General features: G+C 42.5%; 1 protein-coding gene across 1 annotated transcript; it reads left to right on the top strand.

Moving 5' to 3' along the window:
* Positions 1 to 684: 684 nt before the first annotated feature.
* Positions 685 to 25,662, top strand: kcp (kielin cysteine rich BMP regulator; the record flags this gene model as incomplete). Its single annotated transcript, XM_079163002.1, has 46 exons — positions 685 to 787; positions 1,528 to 2,060; positions 2,379 to 2,451; positions 3,011 to 3,315; positions 3,410 to 3,578; positions 10,904 to 10,974; positions 11,097 to 11,190; positions 11,810 to 11,892; positions 11,979 to 12,072; positions 12,229 to 12,308; positions 12,397 to 12,482; positions 12,680 to 12,770; positions 12,926 to 13,025; positions 13,181 to 13,266; positions 13,514 to 13,607; positions 13,692 to 13,841; positions 13,930 to 14,036; positions 14,131 to 14,224; positions 14,343 to 14,516; positions 14,596 to 14,678; positions 14,782 to 14,875; positions 15,364 to 15,546; positions 15,736 to 15,906; positions 16,034 to 16,207; positions 16,326 to 16,408; positions 16,505 to 16,595; positions 16,670 to 16,752; positions 16,838 to 17,011; positions 18,025 to 18,204; positions 18,341 to 18,605; positions 19,001 to 19,083; positions 19,165 to 19,258; positions 19,331 to 19,504; positions 19,605 to 19,687; positions 19,995 to 20,115; positions 20,200 to 20,282; positions 20,634 to 20,733; positions 20,853 to 20,941; positions 21,367 to 21,469; positions 21,574 to 21,716; positions 21,898 to 22,070; positions 22,805 to 22,916; positions 23,003 to 23,104; positions 23,212 to 23,376; positions 23,467 to 23,767; positions 24,946 to 25,662. The coding sequence occupies 46 exons, from the start codon at positions 685 to 687 to the stop codon at positions 25,164 to 25,166; spliced, it is 6,315 nt and encodes a 2,104-aa protein (XP_079019128.1). The 3' UTR covers positions 25,167 to 25,662.
* Between the last annotated feature and the right edge of the window lie 117 nt (positions 25,663 to 25,779).

Genomic DNA, 25,779 nt, shown 5'->3' with positions numbered 1-25,779 from the left:
TCTCTCTCTCTCTCTCTCTCTCTCTCTCTCTCTCTCTCTATTTCTCTCTCTGTGCGCACACACACACACACACACACAAACATTTTTGGCTGCTTTCAGCATGGATCCCCTCCAGTCTCCAGGCCAGGTTTTAGCTGATTACCAAAACGGGGGTCTTTGGGAATCAACACCAATGAGCAGTAATGGGTGGAGAGATGTTTTTTTGTTTTTTTTGCCTGACAAAACGAGGGAAAACAAGGGAAGAAAGGACTTCACCCACAGCTATCCTTCTGGGACTGTAAACTGAACAAGACAGACAAGAACCGGTGACCTCACGCACACTGCACACCTGAACCTTTCTGCACGTCTGTGTTTTTCTCTCTCTCGTTAGATATAACAAGCATCTTGAGCAAGGATAGTAATAATCATCAAACTCTATGCCTTTGTGATCATGGATTGAAAGTTCGTTGTAGATATGGCCCCAGGGGGGAATGTAATTGTGTGACTGCAGAGAAGTGACGCCCTGCCTGCATCCAGATGTTTCATGTTTCCCCTGTGTGCTCTTTGGAAAAGATCAGCTCGCAGTGAAAACAGGGAAATCTTCAACCTAGAGTACAAGGTCCATGTCACCAGATTAAGGTTAAAAAGACAATGAATACCATGCCTTTTGCATAAATTGCTTTATATTTTGGTTCCGTCTGGAGAATGGAGAGCGGCAAACTGAGGACGCTCATGCTGCTGGAGATACATTTGCTCTGTATCTTTGTGCTGTCTGTGCAGGGGCACTCCAGTCCAAATCACGAGAATGGTGAGTTTACAAAAGCATTCTTGGGTTACTAGTTAATGTTTTTTTATTTTGCATATTTATAGTTTTGTTCATTTAGTGTTTTTTTTATTTTTATATGGAAATGTTTCACTTTAATGTTATTACAGTGAAACATTAGCAATACTGCAAAGTGAAAAGTATTCTGAAGAAGTAAAACTAAAGTGCTGCATGCAACATGTTCTTAAGTGTCAAAAGTAAGTACTTGTTTTTGCAGTACAGTCTTACATACCATATATTATAGTATTCAGTTATTATATATATTATATATATATATATATATTTAGTTATGTGCAAGCAACATTTTATAGCTGGTGTGTTGGTGTAAATCATCTCAACTACTTTACATAATGTTGGGGAGATGAATCATTAACCGCATCATATTCTATCAGCTGATCATATGTTTTCATCCAAAATCTTTATTTACAAAGAAGCTAGGCCTATAGCTATTGTAATACTCAATTACAAGTACTCTTTAATAATTGTATTACGTACTTACTTTGTGTACATGCACTTAGCTACTTTCCACCACTGGGGGAAACTATACATTGTTTCCCAAAAACCAAAACAAACTTACTAACTTCAGCTTTTAGCAGTGAGGATTTATCTCCAACAGCCACGTGTGACCGGCTGATGAATGGCTTCGTTCCTCCATTTGACCGAGCATGACCTCATGCAGTATGTGTCTGCGTGTTTGTCACAAGTCTGTTTTATCTCTCTCCTAGTGATCGACCTTCTGGCAGCCCTCAACATGTCCCACCACATCAGCGGTGTGGCCAGACTGCAAAGTCCTGGCAGTGTGATGTACAAAATACGTCCCAGAGCCCCGTACCTAACTCTTTCTCGTGAATATTCCCACTTCTTGTTCTCCAACCTTCAGGGTGGTATGGGGGTGCATTTGGTGGGGCATCAGGCATCGGGCTCCAGTGCCACTCTTTTTTCTATCTCCTCTGCGTCCTCACCCATTCTCCAAATCATCTCCTCCACCCACAACTATTCTCTGCGTTTGGACTACCAGGCTGGAGGAGGGGCTCAGGGCCTTGCCAGCTTTCACTTCCCAAGGAGAAACCCCTTCTCCGGGGAGGAGTGGGTACAGTTGGCTGTGAGCCTGGAGACTGATAGGCTGGCATTTTTTGTAGACTGTCAAGAAGCTGTTGTTGTACCGATAAAAAGTGACGAGAGGATCAACCTGGAACTGCCTCAAGGTGCTGTGGTCACTCTTGCCAGCACACCAGGGAAGAAAGACAGCAAATTTAGTGTGAGTTTTTTTCACATACTTCATACCTGTACATACTCAAATACTGACAACATGAGTCCTTTACTGATTTACAAACATTGCCATTTCTCTTAAGACATAATTGAGTCCATTTGCAGTTCATCACAAAAGGATGAAACATAAAAAACAGCAACATAACAATGAAGTTTGGAACTGCAATACTGTATATTCCAAAATGTATACAATAATAATTTGTAACTTACAGTTACATTCCTTAATTTCTGCCTCCATTTGATGTGAATTCTGTATAAACAGTAACATTTAGCATGTGTGCATTTCTGTGTTTCTGGATGAATGCAGGGATACTTGAAGACAGCTGAGATTTCAATGAAAGCATATCTAAGGAGGCCGTGGATCTGTGACAATGTTACAGGTAAAGAAAGATTTTCTATATCAAAACTGAATGCTAATTATTTTCTTTGAACACAGAACAAGGGTAGATATATAAGAAGATTGCTGAAGAGACCCCATAACCATGCCTTTCATAATAAACATTTCAAAGCTCACTATAGAGCTGTGAACGATATCTTTTTGTATAGATATATAGATACTGCACAATCTGAAGAATCTGACTAGATGCCAGAGGCTGCAGTGTCACTCCCTTTTTGTTTTCTTTTGCTCCATTCGTTCTCTGTATTGCTGACCCTGATAATGTATTATATTTTGAGTACTCTTGTACTGGGAGACATGAGACAATTTTTGTCAGTGAATAGTTCTTCTGTCATAAATGATATGGACTAATAATTGGATCATATCTTCTGGGCCTTAGGCAGATAGTCCCCCAAACAGTTTGTTTATTATTCCTCAGTGTGGGTCTTCATTTTGACAGCATTGTCCCAGGATGTTTGTTCAAGCTCAAACTTTGTTATTTTATTAATGCAAGAATTATCCAGGAATCTCTTCTCCGAACATCTCCCGCTTTCTCGTTCCAGATGCTCTGCCTTGGTCTCAGTTTACAAACGGCGATAGCTCAGATTCTCCGACTGACAGCAGTCGAATGTTCCAGCAGGATGCATCCTCCAGTAAACATAAAGCAAGCAGCAGGCCAACGGACCAAACCAACCATTATCTCCAGGGTGTCCAGAGTGACCAGCTGCAGAGAGGTGTGGTGCTGGGCCCCCCGGGATCTCCTCAAGGGGTGAAGTCTGTTTCTCAGGCACAGAAAGATGACAGGCTGAAGAAGCTGGAGAAGAGGCTGGAAGAGCTGGCTCATATGCTGGACACGGTCAAAACTCAGGTACGTATTGCACTTAGATTGTATGACTTACCATGACAGAACAGGTGTATCAGGTGTTATAAAGTGACATGGATTTCTTTTTGTTTTTCTGCAGAACGCAGACCTACAGTCACGCGTACAGTACCTGGAGGGATGTGAGTGTGTGAGGCAGCGATGTGTGTGGGAGGGACATGACGTGGAGGAGGGCCAGCGCTGGCAGATTGACCTCACCACTGTGTGTGCTTGCACATCTGGAAAGGTCACATGCCAAGCTGACATTAAAGGTAAAAATGATTCAGCTTCTGACAGTTCTCTTTCGCTCCCTCATTCCTTCACTTATTTGCTCACTCTGTTTATCTTTGTCACACACACACAAAAACACACAATAAAATCTAACTATTATTTTGGCACACTTTCAAAAGCCTTACACTAACACACATTCAACTGGTGTTAAGTAGCTAGTTTGCAGATGGCCGTCCGTCTCTCAGACCCTTGTCTATCTAACCCCTGTCAAAATGGAGGCGTATGTTTCGTCTTGACCTCTGACCCTGCTGGGTTTTGCTGCTCCTGTCCCCCCAACACCAAGGGACCAGTGTGTCAGAGACAGCTGAGACAGGTATTTTGGTAACAGGATTAGTGGGGTAGAGTAGATTCATAATGTGTTACAAAACAACAAAATGTCTCTGTTGAACTTTTTTGTCCATGTTGTGATAATGTATGTATTAGTTCCAGCCATTTTTAGCCATGCTAGCAGCAATATCCAGGTGTGGCGATGTCAGTCCACTTCAGTAATGTTCCAACAACTAGTCCGATTGAATAGATTTCTAGTGTTCCAGCATTTTGTGTTTAGTGCTATTCAGCAAATGTCAGCATGCTAAACTAAGATGGTAACATGGTAAGCCTTACACCAATACATAAACATGTTAGCACTGTCATTGTGAGCATGTTAGCATGCTGACGGTATTTTTGCATTTAGCTCAAAGACCTGCTGTGCATAAGTGCAGCATCACAGAGCTGTTAATAGGGCGGCAGATGCTTCTTGTGATGTTGAGTGTGTGTCCTTGCGTGCTATTCTAAGGCTTTGTCTATAGTAGATGTTTCATTGTTTTAGTTTGGAAGATTTGCTGATTGTATGTTTGGTTACCCGGCAGGTCTCAAGAACTTTTGAAAAGCTTGAGGTGGGTCACAATCACAAATGAAAATGAAGGTTTGAAAACCTCTTTTGTTACGTTTTGTGTTACTTTAGTTTTCTTATAGTTTTAGCATTGTCTTGTCAATCGTTTTGTTTAGCCTACTCTGTACATTGCTACATCTGACACCAGAGTAGACTCACAGTGAGGTAGTACATTTTGGGAAATACAATTTCTTTGCACAAATTAGCTAAGAAGATCAATACCAATCTCGTATTTGCTAATAGGCAGATTTTTTGTGAGTGAAGCTAGCTGTTTCCCCGTTTCCAGTCTAAGTGCTAAGCTAAGTTCAACATCTCCTGGCTGTGGCTTTATGTTTAAAGGACCGGTGTGAGAGTGGTATCAACCATCTCATCTGATGACTCTGCAAGAAAAGTAAATGATTGTGTTTCTCAAAATGTCAAATTATTCTGATCTAGTTTTTAGATGACTCTTGTTATTGTCTGTTATGTGTTAATGGTTTAGGTGTAGGACATTGCTTGGCCTGCTGCATTGGGTGAGCCCAATGCAGCAGGGGTGCTATGGGCATTGCAGTGGGGTTTAAGGCTGGGTAAGAGGCCCTGTGTCCCCACTCCCCACTTCTAGGCATGTTGGGTACCCAAACCAGAGAACAAGTGTGAAGGGATGCGACCATTTCAACGACGCTGGGCCTTTAATCCTACCTCAGCCCTCTGTGAGGACTTCCTCTACTGCACTGGACACAGCAGCAACAACTTCCCTTCTCTCAATGCCTGTATGGACCAGTGCACTTTGGGTGCGTGTTGCCTTCGCAAATCAAGGCAGGGTCTAACCACAGGCCACCACAATTACAGTCAACATGAATACAACATCTCCGCAGTGAATAGGACTCTCTGTAGATCCGACCTGGGTCATTTGGAGAATGAAATGCGGTACGACAATATAGACTTCAACCGCACTAAGCTGGAAGATCTTAAAAGAAACATTAAAAGTGCAAACTGCCGTGAGGACCTGGATTTTACTTATACCTGTGATTACCTCACTCGAACACAGTGCCAAGCTTTGGTGAGGAACCAAGCTGGAGAAGTACAAGTAATGAGCTTCTCTCCCGGAGTGAAGTGCTCCAATGTGAGATGTTGTGGAGGTTGTGGTTGCTTCTTTCAACAAAAGCTGTGGAGATATGGGGAACAGTTAAGGCAAGGCTGTGAAGAGTGCACATGCACATGTAGTGGCAGAGTCGACTGTGTGTGCAAGCACCTGACCCAACGTAAAGAGATCAGAGACCTCACACTGAGAGAGAGGAAGTTGTACCAACAGGCTATCAGAAAAGTCTATGCCAGGCCAGGTAAGACTGTAAGTCCTTCTTTTCCCCCATAGCTTTTTTAAATTTTAAGTATACCTTTTTATCATTATTATGTGTTTATTTGTGTCTCTGTTTGTGTGTTTGCATGTGGATTTAGCTTTGTGGAAGGGCTTTGCACTACTGAGAGCTGAGTTCTCCCCTCTGGCCGGTGATCATGCCTTCTTCCTCCCCTGGCACCGCTACTTCCTACGATTAGTGGAGCGTGAGCTGCAGTCAATGTCATCATGTAAACTGGCACTTCCATATTTTGAGTGGACAGTGGACTCTGGGTCGATGAAGTTCTCAGCTGCGTGGCAGGCTGGATTGTTTGGAGGAGATGGGGAGCCCACCTCCGGCTGCGTACCACATCACCCTTTCCAGGGCTTGACTTCCCGTTTCCACTGGTCCCCTTGTCTCAGACGGCGTTTCAACTCCTTGGTTTGTCAAACAGCGTTTATTCATTTAACAGCCCACCTCCCTGTACTTGCTATACATTGCAACGTTTTGAGCTGTATTATTGGTACCCGGTTTGTCTAACTCATTTCCATTAATCCCTTTAGATGTGGCTACCAGATGCAGTGACCCTGCAGAGGACCGTAAACCAGGCAGACTTTCAAGTGTTCTCCCAGTCTCTGCAGACCTTTTCTGGCCTCTTTAGGCTTTGGGTAGGGGGTCACATGGCTTCCCCTCTGGCTGCTTACGACCCTTTATACCTCTCACACATGGCATTCATGGACAAGCTGTGGGCACAGTGGCAAGATAAACATCAGCATAGATCAAAAAGACAAACTTCTAGAGATGATCATGCTCAGAGTGACATCCTTTACCCTACTGCACAGAGGCATGTGAAGATGAAGCCTTTTGATGTTACCCCCGATGATGTGATTTCTTCCCAGAAGCAGATGTGTATTGTGTATGTGCCCATAACCATTGGTGCACCTTGTAATACGACATCATTACAAACACACCCACAAGGAAGTCTGAAATATCAGATGCGTAGCTTTGACAAACACAATTCACACCACAGCAGTTTTGTCATTGGGGACTTTGACAGCAGTGGTTTTGACCAACATGGATATGATCGTAATGGCTATGACCGAAGCGGTTGGGACAGGTGGGGCTATGGCAAAGATGGCTTTAATCGGGACTTTATTGATAGGGATGGATATGACCTGTCTGGTTTAAACCGCTATGGGTTCAACCGTTCTAATGTCACCTGGTTTGGCATGCGTAAGGATGGGGTGTTTGAGAATGAGAAGAAAAAAGAGCCTGACAAGACAGATGAGAAGGAGGAGAGTGATAATAAGACACACCGAGACAAGATAATGTCCGAACTCTTCAGTGACAAAGGCTACAGTATCTATGGGTTTGATCCATTTGGTTTGGATCGCAATGGGTTTGATGCATTTGGCTTTCGAAGAGATGGTTACGACAAGGACAGCTGCAACTGGTTCTTCAGTGGGCCGCACTACCTGCGGTTCTACTTCCACACGCAGCAACAGTTGATGTCATCCAGTGACCGAGCTTTAAACAGCATCAACCGTACCTGTCCTCCAGTCACCTCCCTGCCCCAGCACTGGGCCATACAGGACTGGATGACTTTCAATCTGGACAAAAGCAATGCTCTCAATGGTGTTTGGAGACAGGAATGGATTGGACAAATTAAGCCAGAAAATGCAGCAGCTGCTCAAAATAGGAGCAACATATGGCTTCCAATCACACCAGATCACAGGTGTCAGTATTACAAAAAGAACATTGACAATAGTCTTGCAAAGCCAGCCCACAATTTGTTGTTTTATGTTCATCGTGGTATGACACAACTCAGTGGATATTTGCTTGTGAGAGGCATCATTTTAAGTATGTTGCACAGTTGAGTAATGGCAGGTGCCTTCCTTACCCTACACATCAGCATGAGCCCTCCCTACACCTGATTGGACCAACACAACATTTGCTTGACTGCCATTCAATTTCTATCCATCCAATATCTGCTTCTCAATAACTTTGAGATAAAAACAAGGCCATGCAGTTGCAGATCCATGCTTTATTTTACACCGTCAACAGCAAGTCCACAGTTGTTCTCAAGTTACAAAGTTTCTAAAGTGAGTGTGACATCATGTAAATGTATCCCCAAGGCTTTAGCACACAAATACCAAGCTTATCTCAGAAGTCTTTGCAACTAAAATCTTATGGTGAAAACAGAACTTGATACACAACAGCTGGCTTTACGAGACAGTAGTCATAGCTTGAATATTAACTTGAATCTTTTATCAATAGTTTTTTTAGTATTCTAACCAATGATGCCTGTTCCTTCGAAACACTGTAGGTTTTGTTTCAAGCTCCACTGGTTCAGCGGCTGTCCACTTGGTTCTGCGCCCATTAGCTGCCCTGACCTCTGCCGTCGGGCCCGTTGCCATTTGTACCCCGAGGCTGTCTGCCATGTGCGCAATTGTGGTTCCTGTTTCACAGAGTGGCGGGATCCAGCTACCGGAACCCATGTAATATGCCATGGCTGGTAAACACTGGACCGTTTTCCCCAAAAATGGAAGGAAAAAGTGGTCTACTTTTTACAGCAGTGAGAAGAGATTGGACCATCAGTCTGTACCTACATCGTCTCTGTGTGGTCAGAGAAGCAGAAAGTACTTCATGATAAGGATGACGATTGAAAGGACTGGTACTGGAATGAAATGGGACAAAGACTTCATTACCAATGTTACAATAGCAAAATATTATATCAAATATTTTACATTCTGACATTAAAAGGGAAAATTGGGCCAGTATTGAGGGATAAGCTGCTAAACAGGTTGTAAGGTAAGAAAAACATTTTCATAATGTTGTCAGACACTTCACAATCTGAGCCTGTAAGTGGTAAAAAAAAAAAAAATACTTTTAGTGGGGGTAAATTACGTACTCAATACTGGGCCAATTTTAAAAAATGGTGTCCCTTATGGTCACTTGGAGACAAATACATGGGGAAATAGGGTCTCTATATGCATAGTATGTATGTTTTATGTATATGACAAGAAAGCGTTTATATTTTCTTACTCACCTCTAGTGATATCTAGCCATGGAGATAATTGATAATAATTAGTAATGTCTCTATTAGTCTGGATGATCCATAGACCACATTGTCAGGAGTTGGTTGGAGGTATTTGATTAATTTTTCTGTTGAAAGATGTGCACTATTGACAGCGATGTCTGTAGACTATTGTGTGTATATCAGGGACATTGTTTCTGGAAAGTGCTACTATTGTCGAATTATTTTAAGGCATTTTTTTTAATGCTGCGAGCTGCACAAACAAAATTCCATTAACCCTGAATGTATTTGAGAGGAGGACTTTCTGCTGAGCTAGATTCCACCGGAGGTCAGTAAAAAAACAAGACTTGAGCTGCTCTTATCAATATTTGTATTTTTACGTTTAGGATGTAACACATTATGTGTAATGTGAAGGGAGTTGCTTTTAGTGAGCAGCCCACTGAGAATTATCACCCAGTGCTCCAGTTCTCCTCTGCTTTATGGAGCATTTCAGCGTTTTTTTTAGCTCATTGTTTTGGTTTTGATGACACAACTTTCCTGTTCTAGTTTACAGTCATCTGCTCTCATCATCAAACTGCAGCAGGCAGCTATTTCTTGGCTAAAAAAAACGTTATCAGACAGTGGACAGACATGCTGCAGCAATTAGCTGCGAAAGAGCCACATATTTCCCTCAGGGGTTGGTAGAGACCAAAAACAGAGATAAACGAGAGGGAATATTGGACTCACATTCTTTGGGTGGACAGAAACATCACTTGTTACTGCTGGATGTGTAAAAAGTCGACTGTTTTCTAAGACGCTCACTTCATCTTCTCTATAAGGGGATAATTTGTCACTTGTGTTTACAGCTTGTTGCGCTGCCCTCAACTGTTAATGCAGGTCTAAAGCTTCATCCTGGTAGTTGTAGCATGTTTTTGTCAATGTATTTTTTTTAAATATATTAATACCATTTGCCAATGCATACTCTAGCTTTTAGAGTACCTTGCCTCTGTATGGTAATACAGTTGTACTCAACTTCCTGGTTTGAGCATTTGAGGTAACTGTGTAGAACCTCCTGTCATAATAGAGTGAAACAAACATGTGGGACTTAAGTTGAATTTGGACTGGGCTCATTATTCTCTGTCTCTCTTTGTCTCTCTCTCCCTTAGTCCACTCCCACAGAGTTATGTAAACTTTGTTCTGATTATTGTTCACGTTTTAACCATCTATGTAATACACATGTGCCCAAACAGCCCACTGTCCCTTCTCTCACCCCTCTTGACTACTCTCTCTGTCACTGTCTCTGCCTTCTCATCCATCCTATCCTTAATTGTTTCTGCATGTTGACCAGAAGACTCCAATGGCCCCCAGTTGATACACACTCGCAGACTCACACTCCCACACACACTTTGATCTTATGCATGCTTGGCTTGCTAGAGAATGCCTGTTGGCTGCTGGCACAGTAGGCAGCCTCACTAGCCTCTCTCGCACTCTGTCATTATTGCCCTCTGCACACAAACACATTGTCTCTGTCCTTTGGAGAGTTGTCATTAAAATAATTATCTGCTGAAATGTCCAAGCTCGGCATAATAATATTTCATGAGCTAACTGAAAGCCTTTGATGGAACAAATTGAGTGACTTTGCTCTTCACAGTGTTTAGTATGTGCTGTACAGTAAACAACGTTCTTTTTCATCAAAATAACTTAAACAGCCAAAGAATGGGGGAAGTTGTTGTGGTGATCTGTTACTCCTACAGTAAATGTCTTCCAGTGTTAATAGACTTGCCGGTGGTCTTTAGCGACTAGAAGGCTGCGGGCACTTGTGGTTATAGTTGCGGCCCATAAAATATAGTATGTGTGAGAGCAAGCACATATATATTACATCAGAACCGTTCTGTCACCACTGGAGAGAGAGAGCAGAGCCAGATGTTCCCCAGTGAGTAGAGAACAGGTGAAACAAATATGCATTGATAGACAAAGAGGGACACCAAAGTTCAAACTTACTTAAACTACCAGTATACCAGTATACACTCAAACATTTATCTTCTGGGATATTCCAGACACAAGCCCAAAAATGTTTATGCACTTAAACTTCTGTCTCACTTTCAGGATGTGAGCTGGATGGTACAGTTCATAATGTGTCCTACAGTAGGGATGGCTGTCAGACATGTACGTGTAAGGTGAGTATCTTTTTTTTAACATATACCTACATTAATACGAACATATTTGAGCTTAAACAATTGCTCTGGTCTTCCCTGTTCATCATTTTTCTCTCACCTCTTTGTCCTTTCATTACAAACAGGAGGGTAACAGGGAATGCAATCCTCAACCCTGCCCTTCACTGAACTGCACACAAAGGGAGACTGTACCTGGAGACTGCTGCCAGCGATGCAGAGGTAAGGACACAGCAAAAACAAAAATCTGTCCTCAACACTCTTTGTTAGAGAGAAAAATCCAAAACAAATCCTCAGCCTCAGTTAACTATATTAAACACTTTTATGCCAAAAAGCATAGATCCTTCTTTCTATAAATTCCTTTTGGAATACATCGAAACCCTGAAATGGAGTCAAAGTGTATCACGGTTGTACCAACATTTAATTTGTCTAATTGTCTCACAAATGTTTTAAGAAAATATCACCAAGATTGTCTTTGCAAAATCTCAACAAATCCTGAGGCAGCCATTAAATGGACTGAGCATAAACACATATATATTTGTTAAAAGCACTGCTAGTTGGTTTTGATCAATGAGAAACAAAGCAAGAGAATCAGCACCACAAAATCATTATTACTCTGGAATTGTATTTATATAATATGTTGACAGTTTAATGCTGGCCAGAAAGCATCCCTCCCAGACAGCAGGGGGTGCAAATCTGCCTCCAGATTTGAGGGGTAATTGAGGGGATTGTTCTGAATGGCAATGGTTGAAAGTTCTGTCCTCCAGAAAGAGACATTTTTTATTTCCTATGTGCTCATACCTAGTAACACCACTAAAGCAATGTAAAAATGTGTTTGCAGGCTGTATCCATTCTGGTGTCCAGTATGATCATAGCGCCAAGTGGAGGTCGGTGGGGAATCCTTGTGATGTCTGCTACTGTTTGGTGGGTTCGATAGTGATTGGCAATTCAACCCTCTTATCTTCTCCATCACCTTCATCTGCATTGATATTGTCCTGTTCTCTCACCAGGAGGGTCATGTTCGCTGTGAGAGGGAACAGTGCAACACTCCATGTAAAAACCCAGCTGCTCCTTCACCCAATACCTGCTGTCCAGTTTGTCAAGGTGGGTTTCTTCAATGAACTAGTGCAGTGTGTGTGTGTGTGTGTGTGTGTGTGTGTGTGTGTGTGTGTGTGTGTGTGTGTGTGTGTGTGTGTGTGTGTGTGTGTGTGTGTGTGTGTGGCTTCAGAGACACAGCGTGTGTTTGTGTATGTCTTGCAGGCTGTGGTGTGAACGATCGTGACTTCTCTAACGGAGCTGTGATCCCTACTGGAGACCATTGTCAAGAGTGCACATGTTTGGTAGGTTATTTATCATCACAATCATCATTCAATTTCAATGTTTGTGTGTATAAATCAAGTTTATCTTTATTATATCTTTCTCCTCCAGAACGGAAATGTGGCTTGTTCACCTCTTCCTTGTCCTGCCTTGACTTGTCGAAACCCTGTACATCGTGTTGGAGACTGTTGCCCACGGTACCCAACCTGTCTAATGTCATCCATATCACTTCCAAGCCTGCATCAATCCACCATATCTCCTACTTTCAAGACAACTGAAACATTTCCAACGGTTTTAGATGTTTACGGTGTGTGTGTGTGTGTGTGTGTGTGTGTGTGTGTGTGTGTGTGTGTGTGTGTGTGTGTGTGTGTGTGTGTGTGTGAGTGACCTGTAGGTGTGAGCAGTGTGAAAATGAATCCAACGTGTACGTGGATGGACAGAAGTTCTCCTCCAGGAGAGACCCCTGCCTCCACTGCCTCTGCTCTGTGAGTTCAGTCTGGCAAAGTGTTTTGTTTTCTTTAAGTTCACGTGACTGGATGATGTGTTATATGTATACACATATATACTGTATATATAGATAGATAGATATTGGGTTATCTGCAATAACCTATATATCTCTTTCTTATCTACCTGTTTCTAGGCAGGAGAAGTGTCTTGTGAGCGCATGGATTCATCATGTCCTACACCACACTGCAGTCATCCAGCTAAGCACAAAGGAGAGTGTTGTCCCACATGCGATGGTCAGTAGTCGGTATCTGTAAATTTGTAAAAAATATTCCATTTCCTCTTGTCTTTGTCAAGTTGGTTTTGCCTATTGCATGCCATCCTCCAATTCTACTTTTGCTGTTCAAACTGAAGCAAACATAATACAAGTTTTTTGTAATTGTTCCCACAGAATGTGAATATGACAGGAGGGTTTATGCTGATGGAAAAGTGTTTATCCCTGCTGGAAGTGGACCCTGTCTGCAGTGCAGGTGTAAGGCAAGTCCAGTCAGTATATTGAAGAAGAAAGTGGTTAAACTTGAGCATTTTTGTATTTGAACATGTCCGGTTTAACGAGCATGAGGCTTCATGTCTCAAGCACAGTATGATTTTATACCTTTCAAAGCATTTTTATAACACTCTACTACCTGATCGAGCATGCACATAATAGCTATTATTGTTCTGTATGATCTTTTAAACCGAAACACACTGTATCACAACGTTTTTATACTTGTATCTGTTTTAGGGTGGGAATGTCAATTGCCGTGAAGAGAAGTGTCCTCCTGCCCAGTGCTCCAACCCCGTTATAGACCCACGTCTCTGCTGCCCAATCTGCAAAGGTTATAATGCATTCACAAACACACACACACACACACACAGGTGCAACTCATCAATGAATATATGACTAATTTTTTTCATTGTAGCGTGTGTGTTGGAGGGGGTAGAATATGAGGAAGGCTCCAACTGGCACCCCGAGGGTCCCTGCTCCAGCTGCACCTGTGTGAATGGAGAGACGCGGTGTACACAGACACACTGCCCCCCGACCGAGTGCCTGCATCCCAGCAAGACCACTGGTAAGACTGTGTGTGTCTGAGCTTTGTTTATATGCAGGTGACAGTGTAACGTCAGTACACTGTCACCTGCATATTTTCCTTTCCCCAGGCTCATGTTGTGCATTGTGTGAAAGCTGCACCTATAACCATCGTATCTATAGCAATGGCCAGAGGTTTACGACTCCTGACCACCCCTGCCACATCTGCACATGTCAGGTGAGCACATCTCCATTCTCACACACACACACACACACGATACATAGTACTGTTCGCCTTCAAACATGCTGAAACAGCCCTCCCTTCTCCTCAGCATGGCAGCGTAGAGTGTGAGAGAAGACCTTGTCCTCCACTCAACTGTTCTAACTCATACACACCACCTGGAGAGTGCTGCCCTAAATGTCCAGGTACCCAAGCTCAGAACTAGATATCGTCATGAATCAAGTAGCACATGTTTCTTTAATTTTCTTTTAGTTTATTGTCAGTCAGCTCACTATAATGTCTAAGTGTTTGCATCTCTCCCAGACTGCTCCTTTGAAAACCGCATATTTGTGGATGGAGAGGCTTTTCCCAACCCTGTGAGTGTGTGTGAGGACTGTAAGTGTGTGAGCGGCCAGATTGACTGCCACCAAGCCCAATGCCCTCATCCTCACTGTAACGCGCCTCTGCACGGAACATGCTGTCAAAACAACTGCAATGGTGAGGAAACATACATTTTCTATAAGGAATACAAATTAATTTACCAAATTAAAATGTACACAACATTTCTCTAAATTAGGCTGCAGCTATGCTGGGAAAGAGTATCCCAATGGACAGGAGTTTCCCCATCCTACTGACACATGCAGGACGTGCAGCTGCATAGTAAGAATAATGAGCATCACAGCATGACTAACCCTGCTGTGTTGATCACCTGTGGTTTTCTTGAGGCAGGTTTTTATTTCAGTCTGTGTTGTATTTCTTGTAGAATGGGAATGTCCAGTGTCTGATGAAGAGGTGCCCAGTGCTGCTATGCTCCAACCCAAATGTGCTGCCTGGAGACTGCTGCCCCCAGTGTCCTGGTAAGGATGTGCAAGAGAGAAAAGTTCAGTTTTCTTTTTATAACTCGTAACTCATGAGAATTAATTTAACTTTGAATGAAACAAAGCTAATTAACTGACTCCATGGCAACATTTTACTTCCTGTTTACATCCCCAAAAGCACCATTATTATGGTTTTTACACTTGACTGTTTCTTATTGTTAGTCAGCAGCTATTATACCCCTTATCGTTCCTATTTTTAATTGGTATTTTATGTTTTCGTATGAAATCATGGCTTCATATCGTCTTCATCTGATCCTTATTTTGAAAAGAGAAAGCTTAAGAGAGATCATTATAATAATCCTTATACCATGTGTTACTAATTATTAGTCATCAGGGATGTAGAGTTTGATGGTTTTCCTTTCAGACAGATGCTACAACTCCTAATGTCATTAGTCGGGTTGGTACGTCTTCTGTGGTTGAGTTTTGTTTCCCACACAGTTGATTTTTTCCGCCTGATATTCCCTCAGCTCCTCCATCAGGCTGTGTGTATGAACAGCAGTCCTACAGACACACTGAGCGTTTCTACCATCCAACTGACAACTGTCGATCATGTGCCTGCACCAATGGGACAGTTCACTGTCAGCGCAAGCCCTGCACCTTTGCTCCATGTTCTCATCCCATCACACAGCAGTGCTGCCGGACATGCGAAGGTACAATTTCTTATCTCTGCCAAGATATTGTAACACAGAGACAAAGCCGTTTGTATAATTTGATCAAGAACTTTATGTCATCAGTTTTAACAAAAGACCACAGCAATTTTGACGCAGTTGTTCAGTCATATAAGAAACTGCACTTTTTTATGGTTTAATCATGTTTTCTCTGTCTCATTTCCCTTGCAGGCTGCTTTTACAAGGACCGAGAGCGAGCCAATGGGGAGACTTGGGATGATGCATCTGATCCATGTGCAGTATGTGTTTGCCGTGAGGGCTCCGTCCGGTGTGAGAAGAAGCACTGTCCACCGTCCAACTGTAACCACCCAGTCCAGAGAAAGTGCTGCATGTCCTGTGATAGTGAGTGAAAAGCTATTATTACTGAAGTTGATCCACAGACATTTCTGTCAACAGTTTTAATTGGGAACTACAGTATATACCCAAGGTTGTCTCAAAAATATCTTAATCTCCGGTTTTCTACTTGCAGGCTGCATGTTTCATGGTAAAGAATACCCTGATGGCACGGAGTTTGGTGATGACAAAGACCCTTGTGGCGTATGTTACTGTTACGGAGGCGAGGTCATCTGCACCAAGATACCTTGCTATGGAGAGTGCAGCCACCCTTACAAACCACCCGGACAATGCTGTGGAGAATGTGAACGTATGTAAAGTCAAAATCAAACTCTGCCCACATTCCTAGTTTAGGATGATTGATTTTGAGTTTGTTCTTCTTTCCCATGATTACAAAATGGCAAAATAAACTTGTCTTTATTTGACAGGCTGTCTCTATAACAGTGTAGTCCTTGCAAATGGGCAGTCAATCCCTGACCCAGGAAACCTCTGCGCTGAATGCACCTGCCAGGTAACATCAACACACACGCACACACATTCAGGTAAACATGGCTGCTGGTTAATCTCTTATAGACATCTCTTACGTGTCATGCGTCTTCTCTTACAGAGTGGTTCAGTGCGATGTATGAAGAAGTCGTGTCCAGCCGCACGTTGTCCTCACCCGGTCACCAACCCTTGTGGCTGCCCTGTCTGTGACGGTAACCAGCTTACAACATATCACAGTCCATGTTATATAGAGTACATTATTAATTGATGTTTAATTTGTGTATAGGTTGTCAATTCCAAGGTGTGACTTATGTTGACGGACAGATCCTTCCAGGAGGAGAGGGAGGGTGCCAGGACTGCACATGCTCAGTGAGAGGGAGAAGGGCTGCATTTAGTTTGGGGGTCTCTCTGCACCCTCACAGCTACTGTACATATTATCTTTTTTTCTCCATAGAGAGGTGAAGTGGTGTGTACACCGAGAAGATGCACTGCTGTGTCATGCCCACATCCAGCTCTGGATGGCTGTGCATGTGGAGCCTGTGATGGATGCAACTTTAATGGACGAGGCTGTTTCAACGGAGAGCGATTCCCACACCCTACAGACCACTGCCAGCTCTGCTCCTGTCTGGTACTACCACGCACGTATTTTACTTATATATTTAAACATGAAAACCATCATATAACCGTGGAAACCCTAATTAACAAGGTGGTCTATGTTTGCAGTAAACACCCCACTGGTGTTAGAGCTGTGGAACAGAATTACTAGATGGCTCATCAGTGATAAAAAGATGACTAACGTGTTTGAAGTCACAGAGATGTTTTAAAGGAATAGTCCAACAGGAGTCTATTTTTTGAGTAGCAAATTGTCGTAGAATATTTTTATGTTAATCGGGAGAAGTGAGTGATATTCGCAAATCAAAATAATCCAAGTCTCCAAATCATTCAAAGTTGTGCTTTTCCATTTATTCTCTTGCAAGAGGGAGAATCCCCCAACACAGCTCTTCACACAGAGACTGCTGGGAGCATTCTTCAACATCAGTTCAAATCCTCACACACTATATACTAAAGCAGGAACAGTCTCCTCCTCTAGACAGGTCAAAGGTGTCTTACGCTGGTTGATCTGATCTTCCATTTTTCATTGATCTCATTGTCATTCTCATTTACATTAACCCAAACATCCCCAGGACAGGAACAAACCCCCAGTGTGACCCTTTGATCATCTTCCTGTGTCTGTCTCTACAGTCCTCTAAAGTAAACAGTAACTCTCAGTTCCTGATCTGATCATAAATCATGTCGACACAGAGCTATCTGTTCTTACCCCATGTTTGGACAGAGCTAAATGTCTAACTCTGTTCTTCTAATGTTTCTAAACCATGTCATGATACTGATATATATTTTTTACCATTACAAAATACATGCCCCTGCTCTGAAAAGTGTGCTTCTTCTTCTTTGATTTACAGCACTTAGAGTGGATCCAGTGGAGTCCCACAGCAACACCAAAAAAAAGTGTCAAAACTTATGAACCTCAGTTTGCTAGCTACCACTCCTTCATCTTTTTTATCTTCAGTTGTACGTAAGGACTATAATGAATATACAAAAGAAATATTGTCAACCTCAATGCGTGTGTGTTTTTGTGTACAGAACGGTGGTGTGGTGTGTATGCGTGTGTCTTGTCCAAGTGTGGCCTGTGTACGTCCATTGACCCCTCCTGGGGAGTGCTGCCCTGTCTGCACAGGGATTTGTCTTCATCGGGGGAAAGAATATCAGTCCGGCTCCTCCTTCACTTCTCCCTCTGATCCCTGCTCTTCATGCTCCTGTCTGGTCAGTCTGATAATTCCTAATGAATGAAAATGAAATAATACTCTGCGATTGATACAAAGTCAAATTGTATGATTAATTCCATCTCCCCTCTTTTTCTTTCTTTCCAACTTGTCCCTTCATCCCCTCCTCTGATCAGAATGAGGTGGTAAACTGTCAGAAGAGACCTTGTCCAGTCCGGTGCTCCCACCCAGTCCCTTCAGATACCTGCTGCCCCGTCTGTGACTCCTGTCTGTACGAGAGTGTCGTCCACTCTCACAGTCAAACCTTCAAACCCTCCTCCAACCCCTGTCAGCGCTGCACTTGTGTCAAAGGCACCGTCACCTGTGTGCCCCTGGTCTGCCCTCCAACACCCTGCATCCGACCAGTTACCAAGCCGGGACAGTGCTGTCCTGAGTGCACAGGTACTTCCTGAACTGTTTGTGTAAATGGCATGAGAAGGCTTACGTGTTACTACTGAGTCTTGTAATATGTAGCAAATCTGTGGCCTTAATGTTTAATCTAAATGAACCCCGTTGCTGCAATTTGAGGAAAAGAATTATAGTTTTCTTTGTCAGAATGAGATGTACACAATGTTGGGGCTGCTTTTTGCTTTCGTTTGAACTTTTACCAGTTCCTTCAATTTAACTTTTACCTAAAAGTATTTATGGGAATTGATAAAAGCCACCGCAAATTCAAGGACATTAAAAATCACACATGCACAAACTTGCCGACATGAAAACATAAAAACAAGCTATATCTCTCTAAAAGAGACTTAATTGATGAATATGTTTTGTCCCTTGTCTGTCTCTGGTCTCAGTGTGTATGCTTGATGGACAGGAGTTCAATGACGGGATGACATGGACCCTGAGTTCAAACCAGTGCTCCACCTGCACTTGCCAGGTCTGACTCCTCACCGCTGTCTTTTTCCTCCATAGTTGCACTTTCTATGGGTTTAATTGTTAATCTATCTGCGTCTTGCAGGCAGGTGAGGTGCATTGTGCGTCTCCCGAGTGTCCCAAACTGCCTTGTATGCATCAGGTGACCGATCCAGGAGCCTGCTGTCCTCGCTGTAGAGGTAAATAGATCTCCGGAAATTATAATTGCAGAAGGAATTAGTTTTTACCAGTGATTTAATTTTCCTTCTCAGGTTGTGTGTATGGAGGAGAGGAGCATACAGAGGGCAGCAGCTGGTTCGCAGACTCCACCCCCTGTATGACGTGTATGTGTGTGGACGGGGTGACCACCTGCTCTGAAGTACGCTGTTTATCTCCCTGCATCAACTTCATCAGCGTGCCTGGGGAGTGTTGCCCTGTGTGTGCTGGTAAGCAAATGAGGATCTAAGGCACACAAGCTTCATGGTACATATTAGGATTCCGTTTCCTTCTGATGCTTGATAATCTTATATTATTGTTTTTACGTAGATTGTGTATTTGAGGGCAGAGTGTATGGTCCAGGTGACAGTTTCCATCCAGCCGATGACCCCTGTCAGATCTGCACTTGTGAGGTACGACACATACACACCTGACGACTGGAAACCTGATTGTGACATTTTTTATGTGTGTTTGTTTTTTTCTAGATGAATTGATTAAAGCAGTAGATCTTCAACCTTGAGAAGCTGGACCTACATTATATTTGCCATTGTTGTTCAATAGATGACTTAAATGATTAATGAATTGTCTTTGATTATCTTCTATCAATTTATAGAGGAATCAACACATTGTTTCAGCTGTCCTTGATAACAGAAGTAGTATTAGTAATAGTAGTCATTGTAATCCAACCTGTGTGTGTGTGTGTGTGTGTGTGTGTCCCAGGTGTTGCCGGATGGAGAGCAACACCTGAGGTGTTACCGAAAGCAGTGTCCCAGTCTGGTCGACTGTCCTAAGAGCAACATCTTGTTCTCTGGGCCAGACTCCTGCTGTCCTGTCTGTGCACGTCAGTACCAAACTGCACTTGTGATACAATGTTTGTTATCTCTGCGTTGTCCCTGAGCTCTGTAACATTTGTGTGTATGTTTAGAGCCTCTCAGCAACTGCACCGCCGCACTGATTGGCAACGAGGTCTTGGCAACAGATGACCCTTGTTTTACCTGCCAGTGCAAGGTACCGCAGCAACGACACTTTTCCTAGGTTCTATTGTGAACACAGTACGTCAAGAATAAAGTGATGTATGACTCAATCTGAAGCTAAGTAAGAGAATGACGCTGACACAGCTTGTTGTAGCCTGTAATGGAAACATGTATATAACAGTTGAACAAATAAGTAATGTAAATACAATATCTGTCGGAAATCATATAAAATGTTAGATTTTTGCCATTTCCTTTACTTGAATCCTTTCAATGAAAGTGAAGTTTTAGTTTGACATCGCTGCACCTTGAGATGTAAATTGTTGGTACTTCTGTCAACATCCCATGTGATTTTGAGCAGTACAGTGATCCTGCATCTGTGATTTAGGACCTGACATGGACCTGCTTACACCAAAACTGCCTCCCACTCACTTGCCCTCGCAATGAACAGTTCAACTCTCCAGACTCATGCTGCCCTGTGTGTAAAGGTGAAACAACACCTGCTTTCCTCCCGTTTGTCTGCTCGCTGTACATTTTCAAATGTTGAGGAAGACTCATTGGCGTTAAAACATCCATTATTGTGATGGTTCTCCTTTGTTTCATGCAGATTGTGTGATCGAGGGCCAGAACAGACGTGTGGCCAACGGCAGCAGCTGGACAGACAGCGATGACGACTGCGTCACATGTACCTGTAACGTGAGTCTTACAGAAATTCCTACACTGCTCAATTCCTACACTGCTCATGCAACGCTTTAACTAATGATAGTAACATTTACACACCACTTTTCAAAACAATGTTCAAATACGAGATAATATGGCAGAGCAAGTATTAACACAGGTCAAGGTTATCCTAAACAAGACTTGGGGACAATTAAAAAACAAGTAAAAGGCCTTTGAAGAAGTTTAAAGATTTGAGATGTGTCTATGAAATGTAGGGATGGCAAAGTATAAAGCAGCATAAAATGGAAATACTCAAGTAAAGTACCTCAAAATCATACTTCAGTACAGTACATGATACATAGACGTAATTACTTTCCACCGCTGGACCCAGGATTGTTAATCTTGTATCTATTCAGACCATCTACTTTTAAAGTAATCTGTTCTTTCTGTTTCATCCTTAGCTGGGCTATATTGAGTGCAGCATTGAGGAGTGTTTACCTGCATTTTGTCTCAATGGCCAGAAACAAGTGAAGATTCAAGGGAAATGCTGCTACGAATGCCAAGGTATCAAACCCAGCCAATACAGTGAGCTTCCACAACTTTAGTGTTCTGCCTAACAAGTTTAATGTTTGTGTATGTGTGTCTCTGTCTTGACATGTGCGTTGTAGACTCAGAGGCGTCGTGTTTGTACCAGGGAACAGTGTATCACTCTAACGAACAGTGGGAGGTGGATGAGTGCACCAGCTGTACATGTGTGTTTGGAGATGTACACTGTCAGAGTGAACGCTGCCCTCCCCTAACCTGTGCAACAGTCAGTAAAACAAACACCCACACAGTCTTTCTCAGTGTTTCATGATAGTTTGAAATGTTCTCATGATGCCTCACTGTACTGTACTGTACTAGAGAGACATTAAATATCTGACATTTCTCATCAGTGTTAACACGCTGGCCGGGTCCTAAGTGTGTGTGTGTGTGTTTGTGTATGTTTGCAGGATGAGATGCCAGCCATTGTCCCAGGTTTGTGTTGTCCGCATTGCCTTCCTCGTCCAGCCACCTGCATTGCCTTCGGCGACCCTCATTATCGAACCTTCGATGGCCGCATGCTGCACTTCCAGGGAGCGTGCACATACATCCTGGCACAGGACTGTGAGAGTGGAGACTTCAGGTGAGCAAGTGCTGCATGTAGTAGACATGTTTTGTTTGCTCTGTAAAAATCATTCAAAGGAAACGATCTTTGGTTGAACTGCTCACAACTCACCTGTGATGAGGGGTCAGAAGTAGACGTCGCTTTGTGTTTTGTGGTCTGCTTCTGAATGAGTGATGGGGTTTTGCATGAAAACAAAATGTTCTGCCAAAGTTTGAACATTTATAAAACATTTACAAATATCTGAAAACAGTGATTTATTCTCACTGGTTTGAAGTTGGCGTTTTTAAAAAGGTGATGTCACATAATTATATGGGCAAATCCGGATTTAGCAATATTTAAATCAAAATTTGATGACAGCTGATCAACCTCACGCAGTCCTGATGAAGCAACTGATCAGTTTTCGGGTGTCCTAAATAAATAATAAACAACTGAACTTTAACCTTGATTGTTGTATATTTACTTATTCATATTTCATTCTAAAGAGAAATACTTTTTTTAAACAATTTTTTTAAGGGCAACAAGCCAAAAAGGTTAGCTACTGTCCTACACATCTTTTGCCTGTAAAGTATCTGACACACATATCCCGTGTATTTCCCTGCTGCTAATGCTAGTTTGCAAAAACATCCATGTTTTCAAGATGCTTTGCTTTTGTAACCTGTTGTAGAAAATACTTGACTTTATACATGTAGAACAGGACTCAACAACTTGTTACTCTTTTTGCCCTGCCCAATGACTCATCCTTGTGTGTACAGTGTTCATGCCACTAACGATGATCGTGGCCGTAAAGGAGTGTCCTGGACCAAAGAGGTGACCGTGTTTATAGGAGACATCACAGTGCAGCTACTCCAGGACTGGGTTGTGAAGGTTTGTGTGTTCAAATACTTACAATTTTTTTTTTGTACAGTCATGTTTGTGATATGCATCCACTCAGACATGTTTGTACTCTTCAGGTGAATGATGAGGTTGTGACTTTGCCGCTCCTCAGAGAACCGTACATCTACGTAGAGCGACAAGCAAACACCATCTTACTCAACACTAACATCGGGCTGAAGGTACAGCCTTGTTATCTCTTATCGTATTTGTGATTAACGTATGATCGGAAACAGTAAGCCACTTCAGATTCTGTCACACACTTATACACCCCCTGGTTCACCTTTAGGTACTGTGGAGTGGTCGCTCACATCTGGAAGTGAGTGTGCCAGGCTCCTATAAGGGCCACACCTGTGGGCTCTGTGGAAACTTCAACAACTACTACCAGGATGACCTCCGAATGCCCAGCGGACGACTCAGCCTGTCAGAGTCTGACTTTGGCAACAGCTGGAAGGTAAAATTAAAACGACATAGAACAGCACAGAATACACAGAGTAAAAGTGAAATCGTCATACAAAAATAATTTAACTGCATGTCATTTTAGGTCGCGAATGGTAGCCGTTCCCTCTCATCCTGTCGCCCCGGTGAGAATGTTGATCCCTGTAAAGACGCAGGTTACCAGGCCAAGAAGGGGGCTAACGCTCGCTGTAAGGTCCTGAAGTCTGCTGTCTTTAAGCCCTGCCATCGTGTGGTGCCTCCTGAACCGTGGTACGGAGCCTGTGTGTACGACCTCTGTGCCTGCGGGGCCAACACTGATGAGTGTCTGTGTGACACACTGGAGGCCTATGCCAGTCAGTGCAGAGAGGCTGGAGTCATCTTGCAATGGAGGAGCCCATCGCTGTGCGGTGAGTAAAACACACACTTATTAAAGGTCCTGCTAATATATTTTCCTAAGCAACTTCTTTGCTGGATGAGCATGTGGCATGCTGGAAATAATCAGCCAAAGTTAGAGCCGTTTTTGTCATTTCACATGAGAGATTTCTGTATTTCTGTTTGTCTCTGTGCTTTCCTCACTGATTTGAAGCTTTGTTCAGTGATACAGACATACCTCTGTGTACCGATCCGATTTTTGCAACATTTGAATCAAAATTCAATTTGTGACATTTTGGGGGTTGTTTGCATATGTTGCCAAACCACTGTTAATCAAATCTGATCAAACCTCACCCACACTGTCCTGATGAAACAGACTAACAGTGCCTTGCTGTGTCTGAAATCACTCACTCGTTCACTCATTCACTACTTATATGATAGTTTTTGTTCCTGGAACTGCACAAATTGTAAAAGTAATGGGTGGAAAATGCTTAATATCCCAATTAGGACACCTTCCAGTTTGCTCAGACTGCATAATTAGCTATTAGTATATAGCTATCTGGTCAGTGGGAAGTAAACACCCATTTTAAGGAAACAGCTTACCCTATTACTCTGTGTTCATGCTGTTTATTTAATATTGTTAACGTTTGTCAGGCTCTATGATCAACTCTCAGGTAATCAGTTTGACGTGTGTTTAGAGGTTTAATGTGGGAGTTGGTGATACACGATAGAAGGGCAGACTGGTGACTTTTAATGGAAAAGTCATCAACATTTGAAACCAAGTTTTCAGGGTTTTTGCGTAAGATGATAGGTGATTAGGGATGATTCTACTGAACCACATTGCAAATGGTCCATATTATACCTGTGACCACTTCAAATAATAGCAAAACCAGTACAAATAATAGTCACATAGTCATATAACTGATTTTTTTATTTTTAGATCTCAAAAAGGTCTCTGTGACTCATGTTCTGTTTTCAATCAAAAACTCACCCAAGTCCACCTGCTCCTGTTGTAAACTGCTCAGTGATGCTTCACAGTGCTAGAAGCAAGCCATGCACAACAAATTAGCCTCAAATGAAAATGAAAAGAGAGTTTTGGAAAAAGTGATCTCATTGTTGACACCTGCTGATTCCCACTGGTCACCCTTGAAGCCATAGTGTTGTCAGTGTTCTCAGTCTCTTATTGTTTTCTCTCTACTGCTGTCTTCTACAGCTGTTGGCTGTCCAGTGGAGAGGGGCTTTGTGTTTGACGAGTGCGGACCCCCGTGTCCCGTCACCTGCTTCAACGTGGACGTACCACTGGGAGTGATAGAGAGCCACTGCTTCAAGCCCTGTGTCCCTGGCTGCCAGTGTCCTGCTGGTCTGGTTCTACACAACAACTACTGCATACAGCCAGAAAAGTGCCCCAAGATCATTCATGGAAACCCCGCATGATTCTCTGGACTGCTCACTTTCAAGAGGACACTTAACTTGTCTGCACACATATGCACTGCCATCTCTAATAATCTTTAATCCACTCAAGGACTGCTACAGCCTTTTGTTACTGTATACAGTTTGAAATAGAACTACCTGGGGATTTAACATATTGACAGAAGTGAAATACTGCATTTTAATGTTTTTATCAGCTTTGTTTTACTTTTATATGTAGCACTGAATATTTATACTACACAGGGGTTTTGTCGTTTTTTGCCACATGTTCATTGGTATTGTCCCTACCTGTTTTGTTTTACACATTTTTGATTATATTGTCCATAGTCTTTAGATTATTTTACCAGTATTATTTGCTACCAAAAGAGCATTTGTCTACTGTACAGGTTTTTTTCAGCACTGTGCAATGTGTGACTGTATATATGGGAAGCCACATAATCTCAGGTACTCTTTTTTTGTTGTTGTTGATCTCCATCGTACAAATAAACAAAGGCTTCACTAATATATGTGGTATTTCATTTTATGTCATCAATAATGTATTATGATCATTTTTTAGGTTTCCTAAAATGAAACATATTAATGTTTAATTAAAACGTTTGTAATTAATTCATTCCAACTG

Source organism: Pholis gunnellus (assembly GCF_910591455.1).
Source record: "Pholis gunnellus genome assembly, chromosome: 7".
Classification (NCBI taxonomy): Eukaryota; Metazoa; Chordata; class Actinopteri; order Perciformes; family Pholidae; genus Pholis; species Pholis gunnellus.
This window is presented reverse-complemented; position numbering and strand designations above follow the sequence as displayed.